Consider the following 15,761-nt stretch of genomic DNA (forward strand, 5'->3'; position numbering starts at 1 on the left):
GACTTTTTCAAAAATAGCGTTGTTTGTTGCTGCTTATGTTGTAGACCGCCATGTCTGTTTGGTTGTTTTTAGCCAACACAGACAGAATACGTCTAGCTAGCTTACACACTACACAAGTCAAAGAGACAACACGCATGTACCTGCAGTGTTATTCAAAGTCAGAGGTCACGTTCTATCAAATTAAATGACGCACATACACACACATGAACAAAGAGAGAGAGATATTGACATCAGTAATGATGTTTATATTTGGTCTCCCATTACATTGATGAAGTTAAACCTGCAGCTACTGGTGACAAAGTTAAAACAAAGAGAGAAACTAACAAACTAATCAAATGTTACTGGGTGAGTTTATAGAAATGCATCACATGGTTTCTTTTATTTCAGGTGAGCATGTTCCCCTGTGTGATCCCTCCCCTCTTTCATCACTGTCTTGCTCGCTGTCTTAAATATTTCTTTTACGTTCACATGTTCATCATGAGCATCACATATCCTCCCGGACTGCATTCCTTCATAGTCAGCTTGGCTTTTTATCCTGAGGGGGTCTCAGGTGTGCTTAAACAATCTGTGCAGTTTTCATGCCAAAGATACCAACCCTCACACGCAAAGAAGACAGTTTTTTCCAGAACATTCTGTAATGGCAGATGCATTCAGCAGCCAGGTGTCAGTAGCCAACATTACTTTTTGCACCTGGGGGAGAAGAGACAATGTGGCTATTTATACCCGGTTGTATATAGCATGGCAGAGACAAGCACCCAGGTGTCCAAAGCCAACAATGCTCTTTGCATCCAACCCGGATACACTAAATACTGTATGTGTATATGTACTGTATACTGTATATTCAACGTAGCCAGGTGTAAATAGCCAAACAGCTGCTGGCTGGGTGCAAATAGACACTCTATTCTTTAATTTGTGACTATTTCTAAATGACCTTTAAAACTTGTGCATGCTGTATGTTTTTGTTATAGGACAGGCATGAAATACAATATATAAAAATAAAAAACAAAGAACTTACCTACAAATCTGAGCTCCCAGAGAGGCGTGGAGCCGATGGCTCATTGATAAAGGGGGGAGGACCTGTAGTGGAACCTTATACAGCATACAATGAGGTGGGCTACTTCAGCAACATGAACAGCACCATTAAACAGTGACCTGCTGGTCGGCCTTATCAGAACCATGGACAGCACTATGGATTTATCATTAAACAGTGACCTAATGGTAGGCCTTATCAGAACCATGAACAGCACCATGGATTTATCATTAAACAGTGACCTGCTGGTAGGCCTTATCAGAACCATGAACAGCACCATGGATTTATCATTAAACAGTGACCTAATGGTAGGCCTTATCAGAACCATGAACAGCACCATGGATTTATCATTAAACAGTGACCTGCTGGTCGGCCTTATCAAACCATGAACAGCACCATGGATTTATCATTAAACAGTGACCTAATGGTAGGCCTTATCAGAAACATGGACAGCACCATGGATTTATCATTAAACAGTGACCTAATGGTAGGCCTTATCAGAAACATGGACAGCACCATGGATTTATCATTAAACAGTGACCTAATGGTAGGCCTTATCAGAAACATGGACAGCACCATGGATTTATCATTAAACAGTGACCTAATGGTAGGCCTTATCAGAAACATGGACAGCACCATGGATTTATCATTAAACAGCGACCTGCTGGTAGGCCTTATCAGAACCATGAACAGCACTATGGATTTATCATTAAACAGTGACCTGCTGGTAGGCCTTATCAGAACCATGGACAGCACTATGGATTTATCATTAAACAGTGACCTGCTGGTAGGCCTTATCAGAACCATGGACAGCACTATGGATTTATCATTAAACAGTGACCTGCTGGTAGGCCTTATCAGAACCATGGACAGCACTATGGATTTATCATTAAACAGTGACCTAATGGTAGGCCTTATCAGAACCATGAACAGCACCATGGATTTATCATTAAACAGTGACCTGCTGGTAGGCCTTATCAGAACCATGAACAGCACCATGGATTTATCATTAAACAGTGACCTAATGGTAGGCCTTATCAGAACCATGAACAGCACCATGGATTTATCATTAAACAGTGACCTAATGGTAGGCCTTATCAGAAACATGAACAGCACTATGGATTTTACCAACAATTTGCTCAAACCTCAGTCAGATAAAGTCTAAAAAGGTAAGGAAGACTAAACTAGCTGGTAGGGCAACCAAGGATAGAAGGCAAATGAATACAGTTTGACATTTAGTGATGTTGGAAGCCCATACAGCCACATAGCCACATAAGCTACACAATCAAGCCACACACGACAACAAACTACACATGTGTAAGCAGAGTTTGGGCCGCCGTTGACAAGTCAGGCACACTAAAGCGTAAGGAGCAAGAGCAGAGGAAGAGTCTTGTGGCTGAGAGGTTCACGAGGATGAAGGAGAGGTGGATGATACTATAAGATCAGCTCACATTACTGTATATAGTTCAGGATTACATTTGAGTACTACAATAGATTCCATGTATTTTTGGTGGATTGAATTCAAACTGACAGCCGCTGGATGAAAACATCATTGGTAAGTTGTTTCATAGGATATTCATTATCTGTGATGTCATAGGATTTTAATAGATGTTGGTCTATGGACTTTTTCAAAAATAGCGTTGTTTGTTGCTGCTTATGTTGTAGACCGCCATGTCTGTTTGGTTGTTTTTAGCCAACACAGACAGAATACGTCTAGCTAGCTTACACACTACACAAGTCAAAGAGACAACACGCATGTACCTGCAGTGTTATTCAAAGTCAGAGGTCACGTTCTATCAAATTAAATGACGCACATACACACACATGAACAAAGAGAGAGAGATATTGACATCAGTAATGATGTTTATATTTGGTCTCCCATTACATTGATGAAGTTAAACCTGCAGCTACTGGTGACAAAGTTAAAACAAAGAGAGAAACTAACAAACTAATCAAATGTTACTGGGTGAGTTTATAGAAATGCATCACATGGTTTCTTTTATTTCAGGTGAGCATGTTCCCCTGTGTGATCCCTCCCCTCTTTCATCACTGTCTTGCTCGATGTCTTAAATATTTCTTTTACGTTCACATGTTCATCATGAGCATCACATATCCTCCCGGACTGCATTCCTTCATAGTCAGCTTGGCTTTTTATCCTGAGGGGGTTTCAGGTGTGCTTAAACAATCTGTGCAGTTTTCATGCCAAAGATTCCAACCCTCACACGCAAAGCAGACAGTTTTTTCCAGAACATTCTGTAATGGCAGATGCATTCAGCAGCCAGGTGTCAGTAGCCAACATTACTTTTTGCACCTGGGGGAGAAGAGACAATGTGGCTATTTATACCCGGTTGTATATAGCATGGCAGAGACAAGCACCCAGGTGTCCAAAGCCAACAATGCTCTTTGCATCCAACCCGGATACACTAAATACTGTATGTGTATATGTACTGTATACTGTATATTCAACGTAGCCAGGTGTAAATAGCCAAACAGCTGCTGGCTGGGTGCAAATAGACACTCTATTCTTTAATTTGTGACTATTTCTAAATGACCTTTAAAACGTGTGCATGCTGTATGTTTTTGTTATAGGACAGGCATGAAATACAATATATAAAAATAAAAAACAAAGAACTTACCTACAAATCTGAGCTCCCAGAGAGGCGTGGAGCCGATGGCTCATTGATAAAGGGGGGAGGACCTGTAGTGGAACCTTATACAGCATACAATGAGGTGGGCTACTTCAGCAACATGAACAGCACCATTAAACAGTGACCTGCTGGTAGGCCTTATCAGAACCATGGACAGCACCATGGATTTATCATTAAACAGTGACCTGCTGGTCGGCCTTATCAGAACCATGAACAGCACCATGGATTTATCATTAAACAGTGACCTAATGGTAGGCCTTATCAAACCATGAACAGCACCATGGATTTATCATTAAACAGTGACCTAATGGTAGGCCTTATCAGAAACATGGACAGCACCATGGATTTATCATTAAACAGTGACCTGCTGGTAGGCCTTATCAGAACCATGAACAGCACCATGGATTTATCATTAAACAGTGACCTGCTGGTCGGCCTTATCAAACCATGAACAGCACCATGGATTTATCATTAAACAGTGACCTAATGGTAGGCCTTATCAGAAACATGGACAGCACCATGGATTTATCATTAAACAGTGACCTAATGGTAGGCCTTATCAGAAACATGGACAGCACCATGGATTTATCATTAAACAGTGACCTAATGGTAGGCCTTATCAGAAACATGGACAGCACCATGGATTTATCATTAAACAGTGACCTAATGGTAGGCCTTATCAGAAACATGGACAGCACCATGGATTTTACCAACAATTTGTTCAAACCTCAGTCAACGGAACTCATTGTTGTGCCTGGAAGACTGGAAGATAATTACTCATTTGACATTTTGTACAGAATGATCTAGTACATCTGAACACTTCTGAACCAGTTTGTCAGCAACTGACATTTGTCTTCAGTCTGTCTCTCCCCACAGGAATTGAGTCTCTCTCCTGGTAGCAGACACAGACACAAGGTACACGGTTCTGTTATTGTCATTCTACAACACAGGGTTGCACAATGAAATTAAGTTGTAGTCTATTTATGCTACACAGGAAAAATAAAACAAAGCACATGTAGTTGTCATGGCAGAGTGTGTAGGGTGAGAGGGAGTTGAGGAGGAAAGAAGCTGCTCTGTAGTCTGGTGGTACGGCAGCAGATCCTTCTGTAGCAGGGTGAGCAGGCCGTTTCTGGGTGGGTATTGTCATTTAAAGGTCCCATATTGTGCTCATTTTCAGACTCATTCTTGTATTTTGTGTTTCTACTAGAACATGTTTACATGCTGTACTGTTAATAAAACCCTTTATTTTTCTCACACTGTTGTACACACACTTCCTGTCAGTTGATGACATTCACATACACTGCAACCAGGAATAAACTGGGACACATTTAGAATGTTTACGTTTAAATCTGTACAGAAATTATTTTATGAATCTGAATGAAAGATATTCTCTAAACATGTATATGCAACATTGTCTATTTCTCTTTATCTTAAGTCTAATGTTGGGATTTTAGGACTATGTCGCGGGGCAAATCATTAAAACAGAACCAAAGCAAAGCTCATCAAGACCAAGACCAGAGTCTAGAAACAAAAACAAGTACAGACTAAAAAATGGGTCTAGGTCTTAAAAAGACAAAGACCAAAGAGCTAACACTGACTAAAACAAGAGGAAGTCAGAGAGTAGAGCTGAAATTAGACTAGAACAAACAAAATCAGGGCAACTTTATTGTCAGCAGACGGACTGGTTTTAAGTCTTAAAGCCTCTGTTGACTCAACACAAGCTGCCTTCACCAACGTTAAAGAGTAAAACTGAGCTTATGCAACAACAGATTCTGTCTGCAGCCTGTTGGATAGGAGAATAAAGAGGCTACAGACGAGACATCAGAGGCAAATACTGAAAAAAAAGATTGGAATTTGTTAGAAATATATAGGTAGTAGCCTTCAAAGCCCATATTGCTCTGAATAATTAAGTCCCATAATAATATTCTTTGTATGATAAAAATCAGAGTTTGTTGAATTGTAATAACTCTAGTCATAAATAGAGAACACGCAGCACAATCGTCAAAATATATTTTTGTCCCATCAGACAAAAGGTTTAACGTCAACAAAAATCAGACAACCACTCCTGGACACTCAGCGGCATACAGACGCAGATGGATTTTAAAGCATGTTAACGTTGCTCTTGTTCTTCAGCATTCAAAGCTTCTGTACGCTCAGCGGGAAACGTGACAGTCCTCCAGTTTGGACGGTGAGGAGGGAAGAGTGAGGGATTATCATCCAGGAGAACACGCAGATGAAACAGAAAATCACATTCACACCTACCCATGGAAACACACAGAGAAAGCGGTAAAGAAACAGAGGAGGCGATGAAACCTCTACGCTCTGTCAGCGATTTGAAAAGGAGACACAGTAGAATCCACTGAGGATGAACATACTTTATTGTAGCTGTGGGATAAACTAGCTTTTACAGGCCTGGGTTTGTAGCACATTTGGGAACAGAAACTGTGGAGTAGAAACGGTATAAACAAGTTTGAAATCAGGTTTTCTCTCCACAAAATGATCATAATAGAGAGTATCTATGGGATTGTAGATCTATAATACCAATAACTCAATGACTACTTCACAAGGTGCTGAGGTTTACGGTTTAAAGGAGGCCAGAGGCCATCCTTACCATAATAACACTACTACAGTTTCAGTTACTGCAGTTTCACAAGCGTGTCCAACGCGTTCTCATCCCAACTCGTCACATACTGCCGCTTTGTCACGCCCCTTGGCGTCACTACTACTTTGTACAGTGAAAATGAACGTTGTGAACATGGGACAGGAACAAGCAGCCGATTGTAATGTGAAAATGAAACTTAACACACGGGACACGAACAGCGGTCTCCTGGTCGCCTTGTGTTTGTTGAACCCATCCTCCTGCCCTGGGAATGACAATGGATTGGGGTGTCGGAGAACTATAGTGGCCTTCAGGAAACGTAAAAACGCGAAAGTCTCTCTTTAGGGCCAGTGTTTGGTTTATCCGTTTTGGGCTACTTTAGAAACATGGCGGAGCAACATGGCGGACTCTGTGAAGAGGACCCACTCCCTATGTAGATATGAAGGATTCATTCTAAGCTAATGAAAACACAACCACTCTTAGTTTCAGGTGATTATACACCAATGAAAACTTATTTGATTATGTTACGAATATTATATTATATTCCATTTCTGCCAGTAGATCCCCACACTGTTCCTTTAAGGCTTTCAAAACTCACACAACTCTTCAATACAGGTCTAAACTACATGTTATACTACAATACATTTTTTTAAATGCAAACAGCAAGGAAATTCATTTAGAGAAAACCCTCTAAGTTTTAGTTCCTTAACCACAAATTAAATACTTTTTTGCTGACCATTTTCAAATGCCTGCATTACAGTAGTACATATTTGGATGTATTTTTCCCACAATAGTTAGCTGTAATGTTAAAGCATAAGGCAGGTGTTATTCTGAGTTTAGTTTAGTTTTAAAAGCGGCTTACAAATATATAATAGGCCCAGTAATTTCTTAAAACAGCTGCTCACTGCCGTTTTTATCAAACAAACAGAAGAAAATAGCACATTTGGTGGAAAGTAACCTCTCAAGTGCTGTACTGAAGTACAATTGTTGAGGTGCTTGTACTTCACTTGAGTATTTCCATTTTCTACTACTTATACTTCCACTCCACTTTTATACTTTTTACTGCACTACATTTACCTGACAGTTTTAGTCACTTTGCAGATTCAGATAATCAAGTAATAAATTATGATGTATTATTATAAGTTAAGATGTGGGGATAAAGTCATTAAAATGAGCTCCACCTTTACCAGCTGCAACATTAAAGTGATGAACACATTAATGCATAAATAATTATAACACAATAATATAATATATATTATTCTGCATCATGAGTACTTTTACTTTTGGTACTTTAAGTAAGTTTTGATGATTTTGTTTTACGTAAGTAAGAATGAATACAGAATGTTTACTTGAAACAGAGTATTTCTACACTGTGGTATTACTACTTTTACTCAAGTTAAAGATGTGAGTACTTCGTCCACCACTGAGTGAAATGTACATTGTTTCTGTGTCTTCTTCATAGACTTTTCTTGAGTCCTCTGAGATCCAATCAAAGCTCATTTCTTTGCATTTGCAGAGACTTGCTTCTCATGCCTGCACCTTGAACCAGAGATGTTTTGTCTATAAACCCAGTTCTCCAGCTCCAGATATGTCTGATATTCAGATAAATCAGTAAACATGCACACACTTTTACTTCCAGACCGCTTAATCCCAGAGGAGGGATAAAACCTTCCTATTTCAGGAACACAACAGTAGGAAAATAACATTTTCCTCATCAGTGATTACACTTTGACATGACAGCGGCTTTGAGTTACACTAACCATAATAATAAGATGGGAGACGGCTCAGCTGTAAACACAATGACTGCAGAAAAGTAAATTTGGCACGAGACAGAGAAGGCGAGTAAAAACCAGGAGGAAAACATGAACTTTCTGTCCCTTTCTGCTTTTATAGCAAAAGCAATTATTCATTAACTGCTGTCTTAACTGATAACTGATAACTGATCCATAAAGCATTATTAAATGGTTTATTAACATTAATAATTAGGCATTAGTAACCAGTCGTATACCTTTTTAGTAGTATTTGGGTTTTTCACTTCCTGATAAGCCTTGCAACCCAAAATGTATTAATGGCTTATAACTGATCTTTAAAGCATTAGTATATTATTAATAAACCCAGTAAAAGGGGTTTATGTTTTAACCCCTTTTAAAGGTAAACTTATTAGAAAGTGGTATAAAATGTTCTTAAAGACGTTAAAATCTCACTCTGATAACACACAGGTAGAAAAAATATAAATATATAGATTATTATTTTGGAAGCAAAGAAACCTCGAGTCATATTTGACAATTTGTCGATGACAGTTGCAGCAAGTTTCAGCAGGTCAGTAAAGAGGGTCCTGCAATATGAAGAATTTATTTTATATTGTGAGTAATAAAGTAGATCATTTACATCAATATACACTGTATATTGTAACTGGCACTTAGCTGAGAGTTGCTGGGAATATCCCACCCTGATTAAAGCTTTAGAAAGCAAATAGGAGCCAGACAACACACATATTCAATTACAAAGAGTTTAATCCCAAAAATACTTTGTTTCCCATTTTGGCATGTAACACATTGTTTGGTCTTGCTGCATCTTGGCTGTAACACTATAATTTACACTGTCTGAAGTAGTGGCTGTCATGCAATGTTGAACACAGCTCCACTGATTACTGCAGGAAGAGGATGCCACGTTCACGTCGGATTTATGTTGCAAATATAATATTCCAACGGCGAAATAAACATTCATGTCTGCCCCTTTGTGGTTATTATATGTATGGTATTATGGGCGTTTTTGTAGCATTCCATGATATTAAATGATGACCAAATTAACCTCAATACACAACTCTACTTTAAAAAAGAGGAACATGCTGCAATTTATCATTTTAAATCCATAAAGTTTTATTATTTCGTGGACATCGAGCTGCAGCAATAAAATTCCACCCTCTTTCTTCTTCTGTTTTGACGTGAACGCGGCATGAGACAACAGTCCATGTGAGACATTCAACAGTCCTCTTAGTTAAGACAAAATGCTAATTTCTGCGACTTTTTACGAACTATTCTGCAAGCTGTCAATCATGTGGGTGTTAACACTGTGTTAACATTGTCAGGGTTGGGGATTGACTGGTACTTAGGGGCACTAATCTGATTAAAAAAACTCTCCCACACAGCACATTTTGGTTCATCGTCATTCAACTACACGTACAACTTTCATTTTGAGGAGCAGCAGAACAGGTTCCAGCCCGTTTGTTTTACCACATCATGGTTACAGGAAGACACTTTGTTCCTCGTCACTGCCAGCAGGTCCACACTAATAACGCTGATACCAAAACTATTTATTAGGGATTAATCAGAAGTTGTCCAGAGAGTCTTGGGCCCAAAATCACGACTACATAGTGTTTTCTTGTAAGTTGTCGGGGGAAACACTTTTCAGGTCATGTGCAATGCATGATGGTGGTTTGCACCACTTGACGTTCATTTGTTTGGTAGCCTATTATGAGATGTAACTATAAAATGGCACTGTCATTTCAACAAAGAATTATTTTGAACACTGCTAATGAGAGAATGTGTATGAAACTTTGCAGCCATGTCACTAATCTTTACACCTCCATCATGAAGGTCCAATGGGAATCTGGTGCACGGATAATATAGACAGCTAACATTATCTGTGTTTCGATATCCCCATATCTAAAAGACGAGACCAGCAAATGACTGCAGCTGGAGACTTGTGAGCTCTAATTGGCTGCAGCAAATACAGTTTATGCAGCTATAAACTAACACATGGTATCCACTGGCGACTTATTTAGCAACTAGTTGTTACTTTTCTTGGAAGAAACGTGGTGACGCTGCACCCAGGCTAAAAACAGAGTGCTACATGTACATGTAAAGTTGAAAAAGCTTGTTGTAGATCCAAGGTGAACAGTTAAAATCAGACAGACAGGCATTGATTGAGCTCTGTAGACACAAAATCAGCTGTTCACAGAGCTCAGCAACTCCTATATGGCTTCTGGAGGAGATATGATCACTGGATGTTTCTCATGGGCAAAGTGCACAATGGGGGTTAATTTCAGAATCTTGAACCATTGCAAATGTCTTTCTAAAATTGCTTGTTTCCTTGATATCAATTCCACACATAATTGCATCAAATGCAACATATACAGTAAGATCTTCCAAAAATGTAGCTTAAGAACCTGTGAGCAACGAACATCGAGCCCTTTTTTTTATCCCTGTGAACAATCTGCTTTGTTGAGCCACAATGCTGCAAAAGTTAGATTCTGAAAAAAATATTCCTATAATGTTGAGACTTCAGTGACCTTATGAGTTAACTTGACTATTTAGACTGAGCACCCTCCAGAACCTCGACAAAGAGTCACGGTTGTAGTCTCGGCCTTATCTTAAACACATTTCCACCTCAGCGTGGCTGGGAGGGTTGTAAATAACAAAACAATGGAGGATGGAAGAGATAGAGAGTCTCAGGGGAATCATCTTTGGTGTAACACCATCTCACAGCATCAGTGCATCCCTAACCACATTTACAACAGTCTCACATCTGTGCACAGCACAACACAGCAGGCACAGGGCGCTCTGCCAGTAGATCCGTACAAAACATCTCTGCTTGGCATCCCTAATGAAACTGTCCTATTCATATTCCTACATCAGGAACTCACCCACAGGGACACAATCTGCCTGTCAAGAGGCTTAAAACAGTTGAACAAGGCAAAGTATCAATATATTTTCCCAGAAATTTGAGATTATGAATGTTTTGTGAGTTTATGTCATTCATATTTATATTTGTCTAGCTGTTCTTTGCATATTAAAATGTTGGTAAATGGGAGATCAGACAGCTTTGCCTTCATTGTGTCCCTCTATAACATTCATATCCTATTGAGTTTAGAGTGACAATATACTGTAGCTCATGTAGCATCACTATAAATATATTTCTATGGAGACTTGTTTCAGTGGTGATAATAATATTCATACTTTTATCTGCTATGCAAAGTTCTATATTTCTCTAGTAAGGAACATCTGCCATCACTGCCTCTTCTTCTTCTGCTTCAGTGACTTCCTCCTCTTCACTATCATCTCATACAGCTTGTCCATGCCCTCATCCAGCCCCTCTCCTATGATGGCACAGGCTGGCTGGACGTGGTACTGTGTGGAGGGGCTCAGCTCAGCCAGAGCCAGCTGCCTCTCTATCTCCCCGACATCCAGCGCCCTGGGCAGGTCCTGCTTGTTGGCGATGACCAGCAGAGGAGTCCCCTGGTTCTCCGAGAACCTGGTGATCTTGTGCAGCTCGGTCCTGGCCTCCTCCAGCCTCTCTGCGTCCACGGAGTCCACCACGTACACGATGCCGTCCGTGCAGCGGCTGTATGGCTTCCACAGTGGCCTCAGTTTCTCCTGGCCACCGACGTCCCAGAAGTGGCAGCTGATGCCCCTGGAGGCCCCTGCACCGCCGAGCCGGATCTTCTCCGTGTTGAAGCCGATGGTGGGCACCGTGTTGACGAACTCGTTGAATTTCAGCCGGTACAGCACGGTGGTTTTGCCTGCAGAGTCCAAGCCGAGCATGACTATGTGCAAGGACTGGAAGGCACCCAAATTGGAAAAACTGTTCCCCATGTTGCAGCACCGTGCAGGAGGAGCAGTATGCACAGCAAGGAGATGCTTAAATCTTCCAGGAGGGATCCATAGACGCCTGATCCGCGCCTCTCCTGTTCAGCAGATGTGGAGGGTGCAGCCTCTCATTGCACGGAGGCACTCCTGCAGCCAGACATCCTGCAGCATCCCTACATGGACTCACTCCAACAGCACCCTGCAGGAGGAGCAGTATGCACTCAACACAGTCCCAGCAAGGAGATGCTTAAATGTCCCAGGAGGAGTGATCCATAGACGCCTGATCCGCGCCTCTCCTGTTCAGCAGATGTGGAGGGTGCAGCCTCTCATTGCACGGAGGCACTCCGGCAGCCAGACATCCTGCAGCATCCCTGGACTGGACTCACTCCAACAGCACCAGGGCGTCCAGAAAACAGTCAAATCATCACTCTCACGGCGGTGCATTCACCGTGCGTAACGCTTTCCAAAATGCGTAAATTACGCGTGGCCAAATGTCATTTCATGTCTCTGCATCTGTCTGTGTACACCCAAGTGCGTAGATGTAATAGCACGCACACACACGCACACACACGCGCGCGCGCACACACACACACACACACACGCACACGCACACACACACACACACACACACACACACACACACACACACACACACACACACGTGATGGTGTGTGACGCCTCTAAATGTTGCCATGAAAAGATGCATCAAGCTCCTGCAGAAAAATACAAAATAAAACTTCCGGTTGCATCAAAAATAAAAGCATCTCCTGTTCTGATCTCTCAACATCTCCGTAATGCATCACCGGTAGGGTGAAAGAGGCTTTTATTTTGAACAGTATTCACTCCTGTTTTATGCTTTAGTGCTTCCTCTGCGCACTGAGCTGCTGGAAGTCTGAGGACACCTCCTGGTGAAACTTCTAAACACAGCTTCAGAATGCTCATACTGTACTGTATGTAGAGATAATAACAAATAAAAGTAGACCCATTATGACCTCGTGTGCGTAAAAAAGAAAACAGGTATTTTGGAATTACTTTTTCAACTATTTTTGAACATGCTGCATCTGTAGGCCTCATATTTAAAATGCATATATTTCTTTTATTATGTATTACACAGCTCTGCATTACAGTCTCTGCAGGTTCCTCTGTTTACTAACTGTTAAACAGATCAATGCATTGATCAGAGATTTTATTTCTCGTGAATATGTTTTGCACATTTGCCATGTCATTTAAATCTGTCCCACCTTTAATAGAGAATGCAAAATCCTCCAAACACACACAGCAGGCCTACATGTTCGCATAGAACATCTGACAACTATAAAAGGATGTTGATTATCTTATTCTATTTTTTACTCATGGGAAGGAAAGGAAACTGGAGAACACAATTTAGTAATCAAAAATACTTGCATGCTTAAAAATTGGTAAGCATTCATGTAAATGATGCATTAAAAAACACCAGCTAAAACATGCCTCATCAGTCGCATGGTTCTTTAATATAACGGCCACTAGATGGCAGCAAAATATTGCATAACAGGATGAGATCCTCTGCAATCACAGGAAACTAAACAGTGAGCTGAGGGGGTTTTGGGAATGCCATTCCAACCACATCACTGTGAGTGGTGTCTGTGCATTCAGCACCTGCTGCATGTCTGTCCATATATATATATGCCACATGTACAGATTATTACACACAGGTGTTTTCACTTCCTGTGGCTGGTGGGCGTGGTCAGACCAGGCTTGATTGACAGCTCTCTGACTGTTCTGTTACTTTTACTGCATCTATAAGTGTCTGTTTTCCCCTGCTGTTGGCTGACCAGCAGGTGAAAATGATGAGAGCTGATTATTATTTGGAGCCTAACAGTGCAGACCTCCTTCATGCTCTGCATGCAGTTAAGCACCTGAGTATCTTTTCCTGGATGATGTGCAAACGTTTTTCCTCTTCATCACTGGATGCTCCAAAACCCATCAGGTCTTGTGTTGAATTCCCCTTAATGTTTTCCAGTAGCGCTGCCATTTGAGTTTGAGGTTAACTTAGGTCAGAGGGAAACCGACTTGTCTAATTATATACAGTACAGTAGGCTATATATTCATTTTTATAGTAGACTGTTGCAAACCAACACACTAACCGTTTTATAACAGGAACAATATTTACAATTGATATCATTTCCAATTGAACTTTACAAAGAGACAGCTAAATATTTTTACCGAAATGCAATAGATATTGTTTTTTGTTTTCTGAGGTGTTCTTGGAGCTGTTTTACCATCATCCATAATTAATTTTTCCAGCTGTGATCTACTCCTCAGTTGTCTTTTGTGCATTGCATTGTGGGAGAATAGTATCCATCAACAGCATGTTAAAAATCAAGGCATTTTTGATTGAACACTGACTGCCTTGAGTATATTCTTTAACACAGCTAGTTAACGCCAGCTGGGCATCAGTTTGTCTTCATTTGACACAAAATGGCACATGGCTCTAATGCCAAACTGAAGACTGAAATATAAAAAAGTAAAAAATACACACCAGAAAGCTTGGCTTGTTGTGGCTGGATCCAAACGGTAAACATGTATTGCGTTGTCCCTGCCAACACTGTCAAAAAATGAATGAATGAATGAATGATGGCTGCACACAGACAGTGGTTTAACATGGTTATCATTTAGCCCTTTCTCATATTTACCTGTTTCTAGTTCCATGTGATGCGCTGTTCTCCATTTCTGCAGGTTTCACTGTCTTTGCAGCCATTTTTATTTAAGTTTGGTGACCTAAGCAAACTACCAACCATGTTCCAAATACGTAAATGACACCTGTAACGAAGTCTAATTAACCAGAATGAATGAAAACATCTGTGCAGGGCCTTTAAGAAGTCTAAACTAAATATACACAGACAACCTGAGTCATCCAGACCTCACTAATTGTTCTCTCTGCCCTCCTCCTCCATTGATTTCCCTGCTAATGAATGTGTGTGAGATCAATGAAACAAATTATAAACAGGGCGTAGACATGCACACACACACACACACAACCTGACTTTATAAGACCACAACTCACTCTAATTCCACTCCTATCTCTCTCTCTCTCTCTCTCTCTCTCTCTCTCTCTCTCTAACAAGGCTAAGTCACCTGAATGTCTCTCGCCCACCGCCCACACAGTCTTCTCATCCATAAAACAAGAGCCTCCTTCACTGATTTACCTCTAATGTATTCCATCGTCTCCTCGCTGTTCCTCAGGTAACGGACGACAAGCAGCTGCCAGATGGTGTGAAAGGTTAAGAGAAAACAAGACAAGCGGGTTGTGCTGTCTTGCTTTACCTGAAGCAAAAAGGGGGGAAACTGCCATGAAGTCTGGTCTATAACAGAGCAGAGGTGTTGCATAAAGTAGCCCGGGTCCGTAGACACGTGAGTGGAAATTAGAACACAGCAATGTTTAAATGGACGATAAAAATGTGCTTAAAATTCTGTGCTTCTAAAGAAGAAGTCAGTCTTGTTTTCCTGTCCGTTGATTAATTTTCCTCGCTGCTCTTTTGCTGTCTTTATAACTTTGAGGAAATGTAACAGCACACTGCAACAATATCCCTTGTTATGATTCCATTTAGTTTTCACTTTGTTATTTGTCTTACTGTTTGTAAAGGATGCTCTCTGTTCCTCAAAGATGCTTTTGTTAAAACTGCTAAAATGTGAATTGACTCTGGAAGGCTGGTTGATACAATCAAAACATTTAGATATGTTCTGATGAAGTTATTAGCTTTCTGAGAGACACAGTTCAAGGAAAAAATTTATAACTTTCTTATAGTTTGACAACAATCACAACTCAAGGTCCAATTACCAGCTTTTCCAGTGCTTTGAATTGTGACACAAGGTCTTCTTCGTCATTGGATTGCTCGGTTGTCATGGAGATGCATCTG

At 40.7% G+C, this 15,761-nt stretch overlaps 1 protein-coding gene across 1 annotated transcript; it reads right to left on the bottom strand.

Moving 5' to 3' along the window:
* Positions 1-9,832: 9,832 nt before the first annotated feature.
* On the bottom strand, positions 9,833-12,888 carry LOC141763046 (ADP-ribosylation factor-like protein 4C). Its single transcript, XM_074627293.1, has one exon. The coding sequence runs from the start codon at positions 11,869-11,871 to the stop codon at positions 11,287-11,289; it is 585 nt and encodes a 194-aa protein (XP_074483394.1). The 5' UTR covers positions 11,872-12,888; the 3' UTR covers positions 9,833-11,286.
* Positions 12,889-15,761: the final 2,873 nt, after the last annotated feature.

The sequence above is a fragment of the Sebastes fasciatus genome, chromosome 24, assembly GCF_043250625.1.
Source record: "Sebastes fasciatus isolate fSebFas1 chromosome 24, fSebFas1.pri, whole genome shotgun sequence".
In the NCBI taxonomy this organism is placed as follows: domain Eukaryota; kingdom Metazoa; phylum Chordata; class Actinopteri; order Perciformes; family Sebastidae; genus Sebastes; species Sebastes fasciatus.

Excerpts from the sequence above, each read along its gene's own strand:
- LOC141763046 (XM_074627293.1), bottom strand. The coding sequence starts at position 11,871 with ATGGGGAACAGTTTTTCCAATTTGGGTGCCTTCCAGTCCTTGCACATA.